General features: G+C 36.6%; 1 protein-coding gene across 6 annotated transcripts in view; it reads right to left on the bottom strand.

Annotated features, from left to right (window-relative positions):
* Positions 1 to 2,409: 2,409 nt before the first annotated feature.
* The window catches only part of LOC149554581 (uncharacterized), an 88,477-nt gene continuing 70,089 nt past the window's right edge, over positions 2,410 to 20,797 (bottom strand). For 2 of the 6 annotated variants that reach the window (XR_016364387.1, XM_089828637.1), the window contains 3 exons: positions 10,553 to 10,771; positions 3,569 to 3,909; positions 2,410 to 2,912 (listed from right to left, as the gene is read on the bottom strand). Coding sequence is in view for 4 of the 6 variants with exons in the window: in XM_089828637.1 (XP_089684763.1) it covers positions 3,613 to 3,909; positions 10,553 to 10,771 (516 nt within the window). In the remaining 2 variants the exon portion in view is untranslated. Of the gene's footprint in view, positions 2,913 to 3,568; positions 3,913 to 10,552; positions 10,772 to 20,797 lie in introns of all 6 variants that reach the window. The other 4 variants (XM_089828635.1, XM_089828636.1, XR_016364388.1 and 1 more) reach the window with 2 other exon arrangements.

Genomic DNA, 20,797 nt, shown 5'->3' with positions numbered 1-20,797 from the left:
TTGAGTTGGACCTTCCCTTGGACAACACTACAAGCTATTGTGAGATTTGTACTTGCACAAACTAATATAATCGCAATGCTTTCCTTTTGGGCATGGCAACATAATACTCATGGGTGTGAAATCAAGATATGTTACATTTTCAAAGGCACAAAATTTCTCGACACGAACAAATTCACTTATTCACTCTCAAGAAAAGCTCCAAGATTCGGACAAGACCACCTAATGTATGTCCTCCTAAATAACTTCTTTGGTTTTGGATTTCAGGTTTTACCTTCTCCTGCCAAATCATTCATTGATCATGGGTTTTGTGTTAATGGATAGTGATTCATTTCAAGAGTCTTTGACATTTTGAGATCATCAAATGCACTTTGTTCGATCTATACTCCTTTCGGCATATATTAGTGCCTATGAAGGATCTTTTACGAGCTAGTTACCTTTTGTTCCTTACAGCTCTCTCAACCAACTTCAACATGTTTTCTGACTAATACTTAAAAAATTATTAACTTGATAGAGTTTGAATCTTCCTCCCTATATGTTAAAAGCTCTATTAGGACGAAAATGCCTCAAGATTGAAACCTCAAAAGACACAGAGAAACCCCCCTAGATCTAGTCAAACCACCACTTTCATTGGAAAAGTGGAGGACCATAGTAGACTAGAGCTAGAGCTACTAAGACAACTAAACAAAATGGGTCAAACAAACAAAAAGAACAATGGGTCTATGAATAGGTAACATGTCCAAAACCCACCAAAAACCTTTTAAAGGGTTTCCATCCTGTATTGAAACTCATGCTTCCAATCTCCTCGGGGAGAAAAATAAAATAAACCAACTATATTAAATGTCTTTCTCAAGTCCCCCTTTATATTCCTCTCATGAAATTTCCAAAAACCCTATTTAACAATTCCAATTTTTTAATAATTTAATAATTAACTTGCACATGGCAAATAATAATCAAGAGACCCTTTTATATTATTTATTTATTAATATAAAATCACTTTCAAATTCTTGTAACTCGCATATGTTGCATAAGTTGCATAGTATTTGACACAACAATTAAATACTTTTCATATAATAAATGTACACTTACATCCCCTTTAATCATAGATATATTTAATTTAATTACTTCTATTAAAGCTAGTGCTAGATTAGATTTTAATTAATGAATTAAATCATTAAACCCATTAAATGTCAAATATCAAACAAACAAGTGATCCTATATAACCATTGTGCCCTCTGACCATCTAGATGCCTTCCAAATGTCCAAGCGACTTACTGAAAATGGTGTATAAAAACAGATCCTAAAAGACCCCAAAAGGCAAACCATTAAAAAAAACTATGCACTGATATGGTGAGTATTGAAATAGATTTCAAATGGTCAGCCAAATAACCCTAATAGGGCCCCCTAATCAACATATTAGCTAACCTCTACCAATAAGCTAACCTCGAATAAAACTGATCTTTAGAATGGCACAAAAATGGGGACAACACTACAGTAAACCATTGCACAAATCTATGTCTCCTTGAAGTGTGCTTTTCTGCAGTTGAATGCTATGACAATGATATACAAAAGGTACTCCTGTATTGAAACAACAGGGAGACATTTGATGGTATATAATGAATCATTGGCCATTAAAATCTTGTGGTTGGATCATGGATAGGCAGTTAGTCCAGTCCAACCAATACGCATATGGATGTCTATCTCTTTTTTGAGGTTCCTAGTGCCCTGCTTTGTTTTTCCTGGATGATTCCAACTCAAAAATAAAATCAAAATCACTATCTTTTCTCTCATATACAGTACTTTTCATTTGGACCATCTAGAGAGTTTAAAGCCATACTTGCTCTTCATTCCTCACGGTTGCAACCCTGACAATAAGCAATGCTCTCCAAGCTCCACCACCATTCAAAAACACCAGTGCATTGGTTGCATGAAAGTTTCCGACATTCAATGCCCCAACCTAAGGAACCCTCCAAATAGGAGAAGGAATCAACCCATTTACCAAATAGCCGTCACTTCAAATCAAAATGATTTCCTAAACCTGTATAAGCATTGGCTTAAAGAATTTGCAAATTACATTGCATTGCTAAATCAAATCTATTCATATCCAAGGTAAAAAGTAACTTGTTCTACAGCAAAATGACTTTCCAGACATGGATACTACCGGTAGTTATTTGAAAATAATAGAATTTTATAAAAATGGTTGTTTAGCTTCAAGAAAACTGAAATTCAACCATTAAAATTCCAAAACAAATGGTGTTAATCAAAGTAATAAAAGTACAGGGCCTGTTTCTTTTATGAGTAAATGCACTCCAGCAAAATTTGATGAAGTTCAACCCACTTGGAGGAATTTGTGCCATAGGATTATCTTCAACAACTAAACATTCTGCTGGCAGCATCAAAATGAAGAACACGTTAAAGAATAATGATTCTTAACAAAAAAATGATAATATTACACGACTGTAGGAAATCCACTTTCCTACAAGTCCTTAGGAGTGTATATTTCTAGCAGCTGATAAATGAAATTCAGCCAGCAATTCATTCTACAAGTCATACATAAAGCAAATTTAATCAAAATTTGCACCAATCAATTACATGCTTTTGTGTAATCCAAAATGGACCATGAATACAAACGTGACACTAATACATGAAAAAGATCCTAGCTTTTTCAAGCTTCTAAGGTTTGACTATGCCTTGGAGAAGGCATATAATCTTACACTATAACAGGCTTGGAGTTGTTGCATTCTCGAGACCAACACAATTAGAATTACAGCAATTCTCCATAGATACACTGAATGCTAGAAACTTACTGTATATTCAAGCCAATGAATTGGTTCATCTCCTCTCAACTTTGAGCCACTTGATCAAAGCATGCTGAATGCTTTTCTGCATGTAAGGAAAGATTCCAATTGAAATTGCTGCAAATGCAAACTCCAACAGAATGAGCATTAAGATATGACGATGCATCTAGAGTAATTTAATTTTGTATTAATGCACGTATGCCAAATTCATAGACACTGCATAAGAAACAGAAATATCCTACAACTGTAATGATACTTTTTTAATGAATACATGTCTTCTTTCCCAAGATCTTACAAAAATGTCTGCAATAGTTGATTTATTATTACAAAAAAGGAGACATCATGTGTCCTTTAGCCATATACAGGATGTAGCTCATGATTGATCCAATTTTTTAAGTGCAGATAAAAACCAATGTTGAAGATTCCTTATTTGTAAAATTTGAAAAGTACAGAACTGTTCTTACAGAAGTGAATCTTGAATAAAGTTACCATGCTCTAATACAAAAAGTCGAAACCAAACAAATAAAGAACTGAATGATTTCATTACATTTGTTGAAGCCAGACAATAAACAGACGTTACAGATTTGAATGCATTCAGAACTTAAATCATATCATGGATCGACATATGATAAAGTGGCATTAATCATCAGAAAGGGTCAAAATGAACACAAAAGTACAATAAAATGTATTGAAGCTAGAACTAAATTATTATGCAATTTTCTCCATAACATCAGAAATCTCAAAAACGGTTTGCATCGCAAGGTCAAACTTACAGTGTCAGAATTAGGATTTTGCACAAGAATTTGCCATTTATTATTTATTGTGTCTGTGACGAGTCCTCCTCAGATTTATCAATTGGTCTTCCTGTTGCTACTGCCATGGCTGCCTTAGTCTTCTGTTGTATTTCATGCCGACTCTTGTAAAAATTAGCCTTCATAGCTAGCTCTAGCATAGGCTGTTGAGATACAGGATAAGCTGCCAACTTCTTAGAATATGTTGGATATAAAATCAACCCATCATATGAAGATAATTGTTCCTTCAATGCTTTCAAGGCTGCCGTCAACTCTGCATTCTCTGCTTCTAAGATCTCAACCTTGGCCTTGGCTTTGGTTACCTGCTTTAATTTTATCAAACATAGTTGATGAAATCTTGTGAGTAGCTGCTTTGATATGTTTCTATTGTTGGCAAATTTGCGTACAAACTTTGAAAATCAGCAATCTGGAATTAGATTGACTCAGTGAACAGTGAAATTATTTTCATGCTTAGATTACTTGTCTTAAAGGGTGTTAAGAAAATATAATATATAATCTCCAATGGAGAAAATCTAAATCTGAATTTGGCATTATGTCCTCACAAAAAATTCACAAATCAACCATTTTGATATTAATGTAAAATCCTCTTGTGGCTTGTTATGCTTTTGTAAGGCTTATATACCGACCATCTAAAGTGACAAGATGACAAGCTAGCAAATTGCTTGCCAACATTAAGAAGGAATGAAATGAATACTACAAAGAAAATCTACGTATTGGCTACCCACTATTACAATTAATAATAAGCAATAGAGAATATGCCACCACAAAGAGGGATCTATTGATATAACTTATTGCACTTCAAATCAGGTAACTTATCTCTAGTACTGGGCAAGAAAACTAACAGATACTGAAGTGGACTCACACACGTGCTCGGAATTGAGTGAATTTTATAGCTGTTTCAGATTGATGCCATTCACTGTCATTGAAAATCATTGAACATTCTAAACACCTGATGCTGTTTGCATTTACAAATATTGAATTGAGGATAGTCAAAAGGGAAAGCTAGTGTTATCTGGAACATCAAGATTACATGAAGAAAACAATTCTTCAGTCCTTGACAAAAGCAAAAGCTAGAATGCATTGTGGGATGGCTTACACCTCACAAAATCAACATTTGATCATTTGCACTTCATAATAGTATTTTTTGATTTTCTCATTCTCTTACATCTAGTTGTTATGAACAATGATCTGAATATTTAATGTCATCTCTATTAAATATTTATATAATTTATGACTTCCCATTACAGCCATGCGTTATTCATGATTAATTAGTTCACGTGGTCTTGGTGGATTGACAAGGTTCATTTGCTGCTTATCTTTAGTGATGAGGTCAAAACAGGTAAAATGAAGCAGCTTGCCACAAAGGAAGAAAACAAGAGCTCTTGTACACCCAAGAGGAGCTGAATAGGTCGGAACCTAAAAAATCGCCTCACCTTTTGAACTCGATCACATCCCAGCCTTTATTATATAGTATATTTAAACTGGGGATATCAGGTCATTTCCCAAGTGCATGCAGCAAACTCAACTCTTGGAGATAAAAACATTTAAATATATTCTTAGTTGTAGCAGTACAGTCTAATAAGGATTGGTTGTACAGCCATTAATATGTTGTAGAAGAGCTACAGAGAGAGGATAATACTAGTGAAAGCAACAATTACTGTAATTCTGAAAACAAGTATGTAATTTCAACATGATTGGCTTATTCAGTCCAGGCTGCAACCTTGAAAAGAATAAGAAACGAAATGAGGTGCCACTTCAATAGAATGAGATTTATAACAACAATCGGTGTTGCTATCAGAAAATTTCTCTTTTACTAGAATTGTGATCTAGTTTCCTTCATCCTTGCTGTTTCAAAGAATTTATGCTTAGAGATTGGACCAGAGGTAATAAGGATACATTGCAAGCTAAAATAAATGAAGGTTTGATATCAGGTGCGTGATATTAAACATTCTTCTTTAAAATCTAAGTCTTCCTCTCTACTCCTTCAGCACATGCTAACATACAATATAGGAAAAGTTCTCTTTTACTAGAATTGTGATCTAGTTTCCTTCGTCCTTGCTGCTTCAAAGAATTTATGCTTAGAGATTGGACCAGAGGCACTAAGGATACCTTGCAAGATACAATAAAAGAAGGTTTGATATAAGGTACATGATATTAAACAAAACATTCTTCTTTGAAATCTAAGTCTTCCTCTCTACTCCTTCAGCACTTGCTAACATACGATATAGGAGGTTAAGTGACAGATAAGGGATGTAATAAGGCATCATTACTCTATTCCTGAACCCTCCATTTGTGGTGTTGGATAGGGAACCAGAAAATGAACCTTGATAAAAGATTATCATCTTCACAAATTCAATGTCTGCCTCTCACCAAGAGCTTCAAGCTGTTGAATATTGTAAGCTTTGAAAAGTTTGAACTGCATAGCAGGCATGTTAGTGAAAAACAAATTCCAAAGATAAGCTATGACTGGAAAGAGGTCTTCATACTGATGCAGGAGCATCTTGCATTGAAAAAAAAAAAAAAAAAAAAATTTTGGAAAAATTTAAAAAAAAAAAAAAAAATTGGAGGAGAGAGAAAGTGACGAAAATTAGAGGAGAAATAATAAAAAAAAATTTAAAAAGGGAAAAAGGAGAAAAGAAAGGAAAAGGTGATTTCTATTTTCGAGGTGCATAGGTGGCATAATAGAAAAAAATAAAAAAATAAATGGTTGTCATTCCATTTATCGAGGTGAGTGGGTAGAATTCTAGAAAGTTATGAATATTGTAGAAAGTTTTGGAAGTTGTAGAAGGTTGTGGAGGAATTCTAGAAGGTTGTGGATAAGTCATGCATGGGGTGGTAAGTGCCTATTTAAGCAAGGCATATGAGCATTTCTAAATCAAGCTCAAGGGGAAGCTTGAGGAGTAGAAGCTCAAGGAGAAGCTTAAGAAGGAGTAGCTTGGGAAGTAGAAGCTTTGGAAGGAAAGCTTGGAAAGGTGAAAGTTGTGGAAGGTGAAGCTTGGAAAGCTTGGAGAAACTCGAGTAGTGGAAGCTCAAGGAGTAGCTTGAGGAGTAGAAGCTTGAGAAGTGGAAGCTTGAGAAGTAGAAGTTAGAAGATGTGAGAGAGAAGGAGGAAGTGAAGAGTGAGTTTTCCTGAGTCTGTGGACAGAGCGCCGAATGTGAGGCAACTTACAGCAGGATTGTGATAGAGTTGTGAGTGTGTAGACAGAGCGCCGAATGTGAGGCAGTTTACACTTGAATCTTGGATAAGGTTGGAGAAGAGCTAGTGACTGCGGTTTAGAAACAAGGAGGTTGCTTGGTGGCTTGCGAGCACAAGTTGAGATCTAAGAGGTTTCTACCAGAGTGTGGATTTGGGCTAGCTTGGGTTTGGATTGGATCTTGAGAGATCTTGTTGCATTCTTGGTTGTGAGTTGGTAAGGGTGGTGTGGCCCTTCGTCAGTGGTATCAGAGTCGTAATTCATCAGTGGTATCAGAGCAGGAGTTCCTGAGTGTACAAGCAGATCGCCGAAGTGTGAGGCAGTTTGTACCATGACCTTGGTTGGGTGAAGTTTATCAGAGCTGGTGGATTGCAAATCCGTTGTCCTAGACTTGTGATGTGGTTCCTGATTGTTCGTGCGAGGTGGCAGGTTGCGATCTGACTTGCAAATAATTTGGTTGTCACAAGGAGCGTGGGAAGGATTTGTTGCAGAGGGTTTACGAAGATCTTGGGAGATGGCTCCAAGAGGATTGGACCCTAAGATGATTGCGAAAATCCATGATATAGTGGAGAGGAATTTTTCTAAGATGTTTGCTCGATTGGATGCTAAAGCTAAGAAGGTCAAGGTGGAAGAGGATGGTTTTGCTGATCAGTTTGTGGAGCCTGATGCAAAACCTGCAGAGCAACTACAGGTTGTTGCTGAAGATATTCTTAATGTTGTTGATGTTGGGACATAGGTTGGTTTTCATGATCAGTTGGTTGAGTCTGACATGGAGATTGCAGAGCATTTGGTTGTGGATGATCTAGTTGGTGTTGGTGGTAACTTGTATGTTGCAGAGCACTTGGTCGTGGATGATCCAGTTGTTGGAGGTGAGTTATGTATTGCAGAGCATCTTGTTGTGAGCAATGAGGTTGTTGGTGTTGAGAGTTTGGCATGTGTTGATGGAGATCCACATGTCGTTGTTGATGTGGGGTTTGTTGCTATGGGTACGAATTCACTAGTTGCTGATGTGGATGAGGGTTTTCAAATGAAGCACTATGTTCAATTTGTTCCTGGGAATGAGCATGTTGATTGGATGGTTGAGATGCAGATGCGGAAGATTTGCATGGTGGTTTTGTTGTCCCTATTGAGGTGGAAACCTTTGGTGAAGATGAAGATGGTGGTAGATATTTCTTTTGGCATCAAAGTGTGGGACACACTTTTCTATTTACCGGGGGAGTCTAATGCAGGAGCATCTTGCATTGAAAAAAAAAAAAATTTGAAAAAAAAATTAAAAAATTGGAAAAATTTTTTAAAAATAAATGGTTGTCATTCCATTTATCGAGGTGAGTGGGTAGAATTCTAGAAAGTTATGAATATTGTAGAAAGTTTTGGAAGTTGTAGAAGGTTGTGGAGGAATTCTAGAAGGTTGTGGATAGTCATGCATGGGGTGGTAAGTGCCTATTTAAGCATGGCATATGAGCATTTCTAAATCAAGCTCAAGGGGAAGCTTGAGGAGTAGAAGCTCAAGAAGAAGCTTAAGAAGGAGTAGCTTGGGAAGTAGAAGCTTTGGAAGGAAAGCTTGGAAAGGTGAAAGTTGTGGAAGGTGAAGCTTGGAAAGCTTGGAGAAACTTGAGTAGTGGAAGCTCAAGGAGTAGCTTGAGGAGTAGAAGCTTGAGAAGTGGAAGCTTGAGAAGTAGAAGTTAGAAGGTGTGAGAGAGGAGGAGGAAGTAAAGAGTGAGTTTTCCTGAGTCTGTGGACAGAGCGCCGAATGTTAGGCAGTTTACAGCAGGATTGTGATAGAGTTGTGAGTGTGTAGACAGAGCGCCGAATGTGAGGCAGTTTACACTTGAATCTTGGATAAGGTTGGAGAAGAGCTAGTGACTGCGGTTTAGAAACAAGGAGGTTGCTTGGTGGCTTACGAGCACAAGTTGAGATCTCAGAGGTTTCTACCAGAGTGTGGATCTGGGCTAGCTTGGGTTTGGATTGGATCTTGAGAGATCTTGTTGCATTCTTGGTTGTGAGTTGGTAAGGGTGGTGTGGCCCTTCGTCAGTGGTATCAGAGTCGTAATTCATCACATACCATATAAAGTTATTTTCGCTTTCAGTATAATTTGAAGGTTGGGTTACATATGAAGGCATTTTTAAATATAACGTGTTGGTGTAAGTTTTGTATCACTACAACATACAGGATAGAACACACAATTTTCAAGATGAACATCAAATAACAAATCCTCTCTTGAATAAAGACACTTCTTAAGCTAAGACTGGATGAAAGATCATGAGGTGACTACAAGGTTCCCTCTTATTGTGGATAATTGCTCAGTTGAAATGATGTGATTTGTTGGTATCACGAGGGGACTTAAGCTGTTGTCTAAGACTTGTCAACTTGATTCGATTGGTTTGGCTTCAACTATGTGTAATGAAAATATACTTTTTCTTTTCGACTTATGAATGGAATGAGATTAAACTTACAAGCATAATGTAAATCTACTTCTACCTAAGGATGCAAGATAGAGTGATACACTTGGACTCTTGGACTCTACTACATGCAGTCTTGTCCTCGACTCCACTCACCTAGTGCAAACTTTTAAGTTGTCTTCAAATAATTTTCAAAAAATCAAATACCATTTCTTCAATCCCATCTATGGATGCAAATCAAAGATCAAGAATGGATTGAAGTTAAGTGCATTCACGTGCCATTTGACCATGCAAGGCAAGACCCACAATCAATATGTAGCTACTGGTTTGGTCTATGATCAAGTCAAACAAGGATGCATTCACTATTACCCTTATTTGATTACGCTACTCAAGCAAATTCTAACTTGACAACTTGAAATCTATCCTAAGTAAAGAAACCATGCAATATTCCAAATAGATCACAATTATTCACAATGTTAGACACAACAATGAATGGTAGAGCAAATTTGGTAGTATCTTAGCCGATAATTCTCTTACAAATTATGTGAGCAAGCCTTGTATAGGGGCTCAATTACATGAATGGCCAAGAATAAATCAAGATCAATGACACAAGGGTTTCATTAACCATAGCTACAAATATTAAAAGCCCACCCAATTGCAATTAGGCACCACCATGTTGGCCAATAGAAAAATTATATTGCATTATACGGACCAATGAGAAAATAGTATAGGCATAACCACCAGATAAGGTGCACATTTTTGGACAACTTGATTTTGAAAAGGCTTGCAAAGCCAACTTGCTCTACCACATAAACCTTTCAAAGCAAAACCCTTGGGTCCCAATTTGCAATGGGACGATGGTGTCAAAACCTGACCCCAAATAGATTTTCATGAAATTATTATGTATGTCTGCTTAAACAACATTTGTGTTCTAGTTGTTTGAAAAATAAATGGCTTTTCAGATATTTCATTAATGCATAAAAGAAAACCAAGATAAGGTTTAAGCACAGATGTAATACCCAACAATAATCACCATATGAGACTAATTATTTAGCTGTACCAGGGAACAAATCAAACATAATAATATAAATGAAATCTATAATGTTAAACAAACATAAAATATACCAAAAAAACAAACATCTGGAAAAAAGGTGTTTGTTACATTAACACTTCAGATCATGCTCTGTGATCCATCATTACAATGGAAAAACAATAAATGTGATCACAAAGTGTGGTCCAAAATGTTGAGATTTTTTATTTCTACAAAGTTTTCCCAAAAGCTTGTTTTCTTTATGGAATGTCAGGCCTTTAATAAAATATTGTACTAGCCTGCTAGAAGTTTCAAACTTACCAGTTGATATATTGATTGTGTAGAATCTTCACCATCAAGATTTTGTAGGGCGATACGCAAATTTCCTTTCCAACCACTTTCATTCTCAGTGATGCATGAAGACGAGACAACTGTTGAATGATTTTCATTTTCAGCGATCAGATGCTTTTCCACCTCCTTGTATCTTGAAGAAGCATAATCATTTAGTTTCTCCTCCACCTTTACAGATAACTCTCCCTCCTGAAGTCATAATCAAAATAAACAAGATATCTAAGCATCTAAAGAAATCTTGAGAAAGTAAGATTCATCATATCAAAAACTTTATAATGAAAAATGAAAGTCTGTAACTAAATTCACAATAATATTTATTATTCTTATTTTAGCGGAATACTGATTTTCCAAATTCTCAAAGGCAATTCATTCTCGTACTTGTATGGTTAAGTGTTATCTTCTTTGGAATATTTATTTAATGGACAATGATAATAGCTAATCTCAAATCATTTCCAGAAAAAATTACTGATCGCATCTGAATCACTGGAGAGAGGCCTTGTAGAACTGTGGCACTGCCAATCCATATCAAAGAGTCATGTGATTGAGCACTTGATGGATCTCAATTTTTATTCACACTTTACTTTCATACTCTGTGCTACATACTTGGAGCCTGGAGGCATACAGTATGCACTGCACCAGTGAAGATATAGCTGTCAGCATTACGATTTTGACTAGCATGTTTCTCTTGTATGGATTTTTTTCCCAAATTTGACTAGGGTTTGGTGGTCTCCATCCAGTGGGATCTGAATCTCTACCCATTGTATCTTTTCGTTTTAAATGTGAAAAAATGAAAACCAAGTTTCAATGCATTCGTGGAAAGTAAACTAATGACCACAAAAGTAACTATGACTCCTAAATGTACATTCTAAAAGGCATAAATTTTTAAGTTGATTGTTGAACCCCTCAGCTCCTAGAAAGAAGATCAAACCCCTATCAGAAAAATATAGGAGTGAATTTCCATTAAAAGTTGATTGCTGATTCCTCATAAACAAGTAGCTCTTGTGCCAATGATGAAATCTTAAAGATAGAATATGATCCACTACCTACAAAAACTATTTCTCTGATTGAAAAAGTAATCCCCATAAGCTGTATAAATAGAGACTCCAAATCCAACTGTCTCTAAAAACAACTTAAATATCTACTAGTTAGAATTAGATGATGCAAATCCAGAATGCTGTAAAGACTAGTGTTGAACAAGATCCAAAGATGGAGATGGAGATGGATAAAAGAAATGATGTGACTATTATCAAAGAGATGAGTTTTCTCTAATGAAAACTTGAAATTTGCAATATTAGAAACAAAGATGATATGTCTGAGATATATTCAAGTTCCTCAAAATGATTCTTTTCTCAATAATAATGGATAAGAAATTGTCTTTGTAGGAACATTTGATGAAGATCAAAGACATTCATAACAAGCTGTCAGCCATAGGTTGTGAGATGGAAGAAAACACGGTGGTCATCATGCTGAAAATCTTACCACACTCCTATAAACATTTTATTACACTCAACACCACATCTACCATATGCTGACCTAAACTCCAAAGAGTTGTGCAATAAGCTCAATGTGATAAATGGAAGCAAACAATATGCAATTATACTGACACGGACATTGTAAAACAACAATTTGTAACTAAAAAAAGGACAGAGGCAAATGGCCTCAGCAGAAAGGACAAGAGAATAATGAAGATACTTCAACAATCTAAAAACAAACACACCTCACTGGTGTGGTAAATTGCATATTGAGCAAGAATAAACCTTGTACACTTTCTTGGACAAACAACTAAAACATCAGTCAAAGTCTTTTGCGTGTTACATTGATTCTATAGAAGCTCGACATTCACACAAAAAGATCGGTTCACAGAGTACATAGATTCCTTAGATTCAATGATCTTCAGTCGCTGTGAGAACATAGCTTTTAATATGGAAATGAGCAGATATCGTCTGGAAGGATAAATTTTTCTTAATCAATGTGTACAATGAGTTGGGAATGGAGCTCAAGTTTCTCTCTATGGGTTGAATTGTGTGTCATTGTTCTAATTTGGATGTCATATTTTACAAAACATGCTATATAGTTGGCAAGGAATCCAAGAAAACCATGCTGATATCAAAAATCATGGTTTGCATCAATTTGTTGATATCAGATAGCTTCAGGAGGATGCATTAGAAGCCAATGATATCAAATACATTCGGACATCAATGGCATGGACACCTTATCTTAGTTCTCTTAGGTAGCTTGAGAGAATTTGGTGGGCAATTTACCTAATATACAACAACACATACAATGTGTTTTTGGATCTTTCCAAGCAGAGAAGAAACACATTACTCCTTTTCTAGATATACAGGCTCGGTGAGCCTCAACAATCCTCCAACTGATTTATGCAAATGTTTATAAAGCAAGAATGCGACAACTGTCAATATCTGTCAATATTGCAACGTACAGTCTTTTGTTTGTTTATGATTTCAGTAGGAAAATGTTTGTGTTTCCTTCTAGTCAAAATCAGATCTGTTTAAGAATTTTTAAAAGTTCAAAATCATTTGAAAAGAAAAAGTCCGGATGTAACATCCTAGCTGTTAATCTTATAAAGGCACCGAATTATGTTACAATGAATTCAATAACCTTTGTGCTAAACACGGAATCAAGAAGCAACATATATACACCCTGCACTCCATAGGACTGGAGCAATTGAGAGATAAAGTGATGGCATTGTGTATCTCAAGAATATGACTGTTCCCAAGAAATTTTAGGCCAAGGCAATTTACACTGATTTATATTCTTAACACATTTTAGATACAAACAATGAAGGAGAAGACCCCAGAGAATTCTTGGTTTTGAAGAAAACCGAAAGTGATTCATCTTAAGGTCCTCATTTCTGCTACATAGGCCTAGATTCTACACGCAAAGAGAACCAAGTTAGACCCCTATAGTAAGAACTTCATGCTTACAAGATAGTGTAGACAACTAAAAACGATTCTGCTACATAAGCCTAGATTCTCACATGTGCAAATAAATGAGTTCAAATATTTATTTAATCATATTTACTCTTTCAATTCTGACTGATACTAGATTTCAGTTCACTCATCAATTGAATTTCTAACTAAAATCAATCAACCTCTGTAACTCCTCCCTAACTGATCAATCTAATCAATTATCAAATCAATCAATTTGGTCTTCTATTCCATCTAATCGGTTTTCTGACCAATCAATTATGTTATCTTTTCAACCTATTCTATTAACAGATCAATCTATCCTGTTGACAGAACAATCAAACCAATTAACTCCCCAATCAATCCAAGTTAACTCACCAATCACAGAATCAATCCCTTCAATCATGGAATCTTGATTGAAACCCCTAAAATTCTTATAAAAAGAGAGCCAATGCTCTTATTTTGGTAACCACGCACTTTGAATTCTTATGTTGGCACACCTTGAGGTTGAAACTACGAGCTCAACATTGCATTAATAAGGAGAACAACAAAGGAGGCATTATGAGTTTGCATATGCTTTTGTGTTATTTAAATTTAATATCTTGATTTTTGTATGCAAATCTCTTATTTCATTTCCTCTTTTGACATAGGGATTCTAACTACTATTATTGATCTTCTTGTGGTTGAAATATTATTGTTATAGCAGGTTTATGACTACCAAATTAACCCGAACAGATATATTGAAAATCATAATGCGTAGAAGCTGATTGATGTTGACACTATCCACTTGACTTTAGATTAGGATGTTGTGACCACTAAGTCGAACCTTCCTATCAAGATTATTGAAGATTGGCTTATTAAGGCTAAGGATTCAGACGTTCAACTTCAACTAGCAATGCTGAATTGAATGTAGAGGTTCCTAACGAGACCAAAGTGATTCGAAAGCCATTGCTAGTGTTCAGGACGATGGAATGATCAAGGATACATCATCCAAAGGCAAGACAAAATTAACTTTACTCTATGGCCGATCTTTAAGGAGTTTATGAGCCTTAGGAATTTGCAAAGGCCACAGGAAAACTTCAATGGAGAAAAGCCATGAAAACTGAACATAAAAGTGTTACAAAAAATAAGATTGGGTTCTTTCAAATATTCCACTAGAGAAGAAACTCACTAGTGTATAAAGGCTAGTATGAAGTTGTGTTGCCAGACTTTTAGTCTCCCCCTTTTGAGGCTTCTAGCTTGGTGCAAATCAATGCAATATTGTCAAAGATCTAGTATAGAAAGCCCCTAGGTTGCTTGTCTTCTCATCTTTCCTAAGGCTTATCCATGCATGAACTTTTGAAAATCAATCACTAGGTGATGTAGGGGCATGGGTGGGTGGTCCTAAGCATATTCCCTGATGAGAAGAAAGCATCTCTCCGTTAATACTTCAGTTTTGTGCTCAATATACTGGAATTGGAAAATCTACCTATGAGGTGCTCCAGGCAATGAATGGAAAGCAAATGAGTCAAATTGCATCTATAGGTTACTTCATCTAGTGATTCCAACTAAGGTAAACATCGACATACAAATTGAAGTCAGTCAATGCCCAAACAATGGTCTGAACTAAGTCTAGACTTAGTTTCTTTATTGAGCTAGAAGAAGACTTCTGATGCTACTCTACGTAGCCCGTTACTCAGTTTTCCAAAGGAGGAATTCCTTATCCATTTCAAGTCATACAAGTGAAGCCACTAGTCTACAAAACCAGAGAATGGAGATGGTCAGTGTGCATGCATAAATGTCAAAGATTTGCAAAGAGATAGATCAATTTACTTAGTAGCATTAAGCTTCCGGAATTTCACTTCGCAACTTCCCCAGCTTTGGAAGTGCACCTATTATCTTACCTTTCCGAACAACGGAAGTGCCTCAATTAAAGCCAGTTTTAATCATATGGTTCCCGTGTCCCCATTGATATAAAGTATTCAACACGTGATCATCATTGATGCACAACGATTGTCGATCTTCCTTTCATTGCAAGAGCATGGGTCCAGCTGTACTAAGTAAATGGATGGGCTTGAAAAGTAAGTTAAAAGGCTTCTCCTTCGAATGTGAACAAATACAAAGAATCCCTAAAGGATTGGAATCGCACTTTAAAGGCGACATTTTCGGAGCCATAAGAAAAGAGGCAAAAAATCAAGATATCCACTACGCTGGCGCTTATAAGGTGAAATACACTTTGCAACTAAGCTTTAATGGTCGAATTGAGTTGCAAACTAGTCGTTAACCTACCAGAGTAATTGTAAATTTTCTCGTTGCCAATCTCACAGAATGTCCTCAGCCTTTGGGTCGTTATTCACTCATGTGACGCGTGAAACTCAATGCCAAATGTTCGGATTTGAATTCAATATATTTGGATTCATGAGTTAGTTATGTTTTACCTTGCAACAATCAAATTCCTGCAATTCAGTCCATTCTCTAAGGACTGTAAAGTTAATGGATGGAAGAATTGGAGGCACTGATAGGTTACCAAGACTTGAGAGTCAGTTGAAGGATTACACCGATACCTCTTTCAGATTCTACAACCTTAGGGATTTACACAGACAATTGAATTCACAGCCCATTCATCCTGTGACATTCAAACTAAAAGAAAGTGGACTTGTTGAAGCTGCTAGATTTCCAATGGCAGTTCAAGCACCAAAACTTGTAAAGGAATGCATTGAAAGGTGTGATCCAGCAACAAAGAGGATCATGATTCTTGACGATTCCATACTGATATCTTTGAGCAGAGAGTTAATGCAATCAGCCTTTGGTGTCTCTGTAAGAGAGGAGTACTGTGACATTGACTTTGGGTCATCTGCCTCAACATTCAACGAAAAGAAGGCTCTCAAAGGGCAGACATGCCAAATTCATGGTTCCAGACTCCTAGAGGAAAGAAGAGCAAAATGCCAAAGACTCTATTTGGCACCATTCTAAAAAAGAGATTGTGGACATTCTCGCTCTGTTGCTGAGGTTAAAAGGAGCAGAAGAGGTATTGAATTTTATAGAACATAATTTCTTCCTAGTTCAAGCTATCTGTGTTGATGAGCAATATATAGATTGGGCTTAGATTTTGTGTGATGAGTTAGCTTCATGGATGAATTATGCTAAAGCTTTCAAGAAATTCTACATGTCATCCTACTTGATGTATACTCTTGCCACTCATCATTTATGGCCTAGTTTGCCTTGCATTGACGACTTTGATAAGAACTGTAAGGTCTATGAGTTCTATCCCTGTCTACAATTGGAGAAAAGCTATGAAGAGTATGTAAAGGTGAATGATGCCTTTACAATGAGGCTATGTAGAGAGCTACAGGGATGCTCTGAACGAAGATTCTCACCTGAAGCAATTTCAGTGGTAAGCCTATTTGTTTGCTACTTTATTCAATTTCCTTCATTTTCATATATCAAAATTAGTGCATATGATGGCTTCCCCAAGAGACTGCCTAAATATCCAGAGGATAGAGTGGTCCTAATTGAATTGTGTAGACAAATCTTAGAAGTGAATACCATGTACTCTATTGTTAAGAAAATTACTGGTATTCCCTTTCCAATCGTAGTAGGATCTTTCGCATGTGCATCTAGATCAGATACCAAGAACTTAGTTAAAGCTTTTGAGAGCAAAGTGCAATTGTTAGATTACGGAGTAATTAGGCCACAATATGATCCTGTAGACTACGTGAAGAATCATCTGCAGTTAGGCTCTAGCCATAGGCATGTCCTAACATTGAGGACTTTTGGGCCAATTGTCTTTCTGAGATCCATACTAGGGAGAAGTTTTGGTCTAGGTTGAATGTGAATGAGGTCAAGTTATACAATGTTAATATTGATGTTAGTGATATTGATGAGGATGGCTCTTGTATGACAACTTCTACCTATGTGAAGAAGATCAAGGACACTCCTATAGTGGCAACTCCCCTAGAAGACACAGTAATTGATAAAATGGAAGTTCATATGGATGGAATCATAAGAAGAACCGGCAAATGGGTTGAATGGAAGAGATCTAGTAGGAAGAGGACTGGGACATCCGCTTCTGCAAGTGGAACCACCTTAGGTGCTGCACAAACTACTTGAGCAGTAGGATCATCATCCGTAGCAACATCGACATCTATAGGCCCATCCCAATCTATTGGTGGTGGAAGAAAGGAGCCTCCTGAAAAGAATGTACAAATCCCTCCAACTTGTGGAGGAGGATCTCTATAAGACACTAGTAAAACTGGAGAAGAAGAGGCATAGAAAGATGCAAAGAAAGGTAAGGAAGTAGAGAAGAAAACAGAGCATGCCTCCTCTATAGTGCCAATCATCAACCTGGATGTTAAGAATCCTTTCGATGGAGAAGGAGATGAACAAGCTCAAGAAATACCTCAACAACCAAGAAATATAGAGCAAGGTATTCCTCTTGCTCAATCTACAAAGAGTTTGACATTTCCTTTTGTCAACAGGAAGGATACACCTCCGGTGGCTAGGAAATTGTTTGATCTTACAACCCTACAGTCATCATTGAACGTCGTATCTACTGAGTCGTGGCTTGAAGAGACCATTGAGAGGAAGAAAAGGAGAAATGAAGATAGTGTTCCACCCAGCAATTTAATTGCTCAAGCTATGCAACAATCTTCTTCATGTCCTAAGTTAAAGAAACAAAAGACTTGCGTGGCCTTAGCTATTGATGCAAGCACTGGGAACATATTCGTGTAAATTGTTGAGCCCTACAAGGAGGGGAGGATTGAGGAGTTAACTCTTAATGATTTCCAAGTAAAAACATTTGATATAGGGCAACCCATACATGACACAATGGTGAACATATGGAAATCAACTAATATGAAGATTGAAGATAGACTTGAAGAGCTTAAGTTGGCAAAGGCTACTCTGAAGGTTGTCAACAAAGAACTTACCAAATATATCAGAGTAGCAATAGGACCACTCGCTATGACGCCAGATGATAGTGCTTCTGTAAGCACTTTTGATCCTAAAGCTAAGGAGAACAAGAACCTACTCACAAAATTGCAAACAGAGAGACACACAGGGTAGATTGCTAGAGTCTGGATTGAAGATTTAAAGATCAGAGGACCCCCAATAATTGAGAACCTTAGAGTTCTGATATTGGATGCTGATAAATTGAGAGATGCCATATCTAAGCATCAACTCTCAATGCAAAATGAGATCACAAACTGATGCAGCAATTGCTAATGGCATTCTGAGAACTGGTAAAGAGCCATTGCTTCTATTGAAGCAATTCATTCAATTCAAGTTGGAGAGTTTAGAAAGGTCTAAGCTGGAATTAAAGACATTATATAAAAAGGTCAAAAGTGTAATAGATAAATTATTTCAATATCTAAAGGAATTGCACATTGAATCCTACGTGTCCAAGAGTGGCCAGCAGGTGTACATAGAATGAATGAAATCCAAGTTCTTAGAGTTCATTGACGAAACAATTGGGCTGCCCATTCCCAGAGTTCAAAGATTCCGAAGCTCACAACTGTGGATGCTATCTTGAAGATTGCATCTGATAAACTCCAATCAATGATCAACAAGACAGAAGAATTGACAGACAACCATGATCATTGGGTAATCATAGAGAGGAAGACAATTATAAAAGCCATGAAAACGCACAGAGAAAAGACTATGGTTGTAGCCAAGAAGAATTGACCAAGCAAAGGGGCATTACCTTCCAATTTTTATCAGTTCTTCCTGTTCTTCTTCTCTCTCTATTTCTCTTTGTTATTGTAAGCCATGCGCGGCATTCTCCTTTTTCATGTGCGAGTTTTTGTAACGAATGACAGATATGTCTATCCTATTTTGAGTTGTTTTACTTAAATGCTATAATATGTAATCATGAAATGTAACCGGCCATATCCCAAGGGCCTATATATGTAACTTTTGAAGTATTTGCAATAGAACTTCTATCGTTCATTTCTTTCTGCATTTAGTTAGGTGGCTGGGATTTGAAGGACGAATGTACGTAAAGTTGTTAATGGATTGCTAGACTTTGTGTTGGCACAATATTCTCAGTTAAAGTAGACTTTGTGTTACCTTTTGGGTCCACTTTTGTTTCTTATCCTTAGCTCTACATATGTATTTCATATCACTAATTGAAAGTAAATTGTTTAATGAGGACTGTTAGGTTAGGGGCAAACTTTGAGTTGCAGTGGCTTGGCAGGGTGGGCTTTGAATCATTTCATTAAGCTTTTCTTACTTTCTAATTGCTTCTTGCATTCGGATAGGTTAGGTTGCATGGCATCCTTGCACTTAGATTAGCATTAGGAGTAGGAGTAGAAAATCGAAAAGCTCAAAGACAGTTCAGACCAGCCATGCCATAGTGTTTTGAGCTATCCAAATCCTAAATCCGCCTGGATTGCTAGTGTCTACAAGTAATCTGGCTCGCCTCTAATGCTCTCAGGATTCAAATCTTTGCAAATATAAGGGAGTTGTACCTTCTAATTCAAGGGGAAGTAACATTAAGATGCACTAACCCAGTCTGTTGCTAACATCCTTTTTGTTTCTCCACACATTGGGCATTTTAAGGGTCAAGGTATAAGCCAAAACCAGGAGGAACAAACTGTTAACCAACAAGTTGATGGTACACTAGACAAACAAAAAGAACATAACTGGTCGCAAAAGGGTTCTCACAAAGAGAAGGCATTGACTATAAGGATACTTTTGCTCCTTCTACAAAGATCAACACCATTTGTTTAGTTTTAGCCATTGCATCTTAGTTTACCCAGAAAGTCCATCATATTGAATAAATAATGGCTTCCTCAATGATGATTTGGGGGAAGAAGTGTATATGTCTCAAACTTAGAGTTTTTAACTTGCATGAAATGAGCATCAAGAAATTGACAAAATCTCTATGGCCTAAAGTAGGCAAGCAAGGCATGGTACATTAAAATTGACACGTATTTGGTTGAACAAGGATCCCATAGAAGTCCTTTGCATCCAAATTTGTACACCATAAAGTAGAGGTCCTTTGAATCCAGTTTATGAGCAACAGGAATTTGCACAGGCAAAAGAAAAACTTGAATGGGAGAAGCCAATGGAAACTGAACATAAAAGTATTCTGAGCATCTTTCAAAGACTCTACAATGAAGGTTGAAGGTGTCTGAGTGTCCACATGAAAGGTTCACTTTAATATGATAGACATAAGCGACAATCAAATTCAAGCACTGAATTCTATCATGTGTAGTGCTCAACATTATGTTAAGTTCGACGGTTGGCCCTACATGCCAATTTATCTTTTTAAATGATGGCTATTGCATGATAATGATCCATGATTAAA

Source organism: Cupressus sempervirens, chromosome 5, assembly GCF_028749045.1.
Source record: "Cupressus sempervirens isolate cs-2001-9-10 chromosome 5, ASM2874904v1, whole genome shotgun sequence".
In the NCBI taxonomy this organism is placed as follows: Eukaryota; Viridiplantae; Streptophyta; class Pinopsida; order Cupressales; family Cupressaceae; genus Cupressus; species Cupressus sempervirens.
The sequence above is the reverse complement of the archived record's forward strand: the minus strand, read 5'-3'. Positions and strand labels throughout refer to the sequence as shown.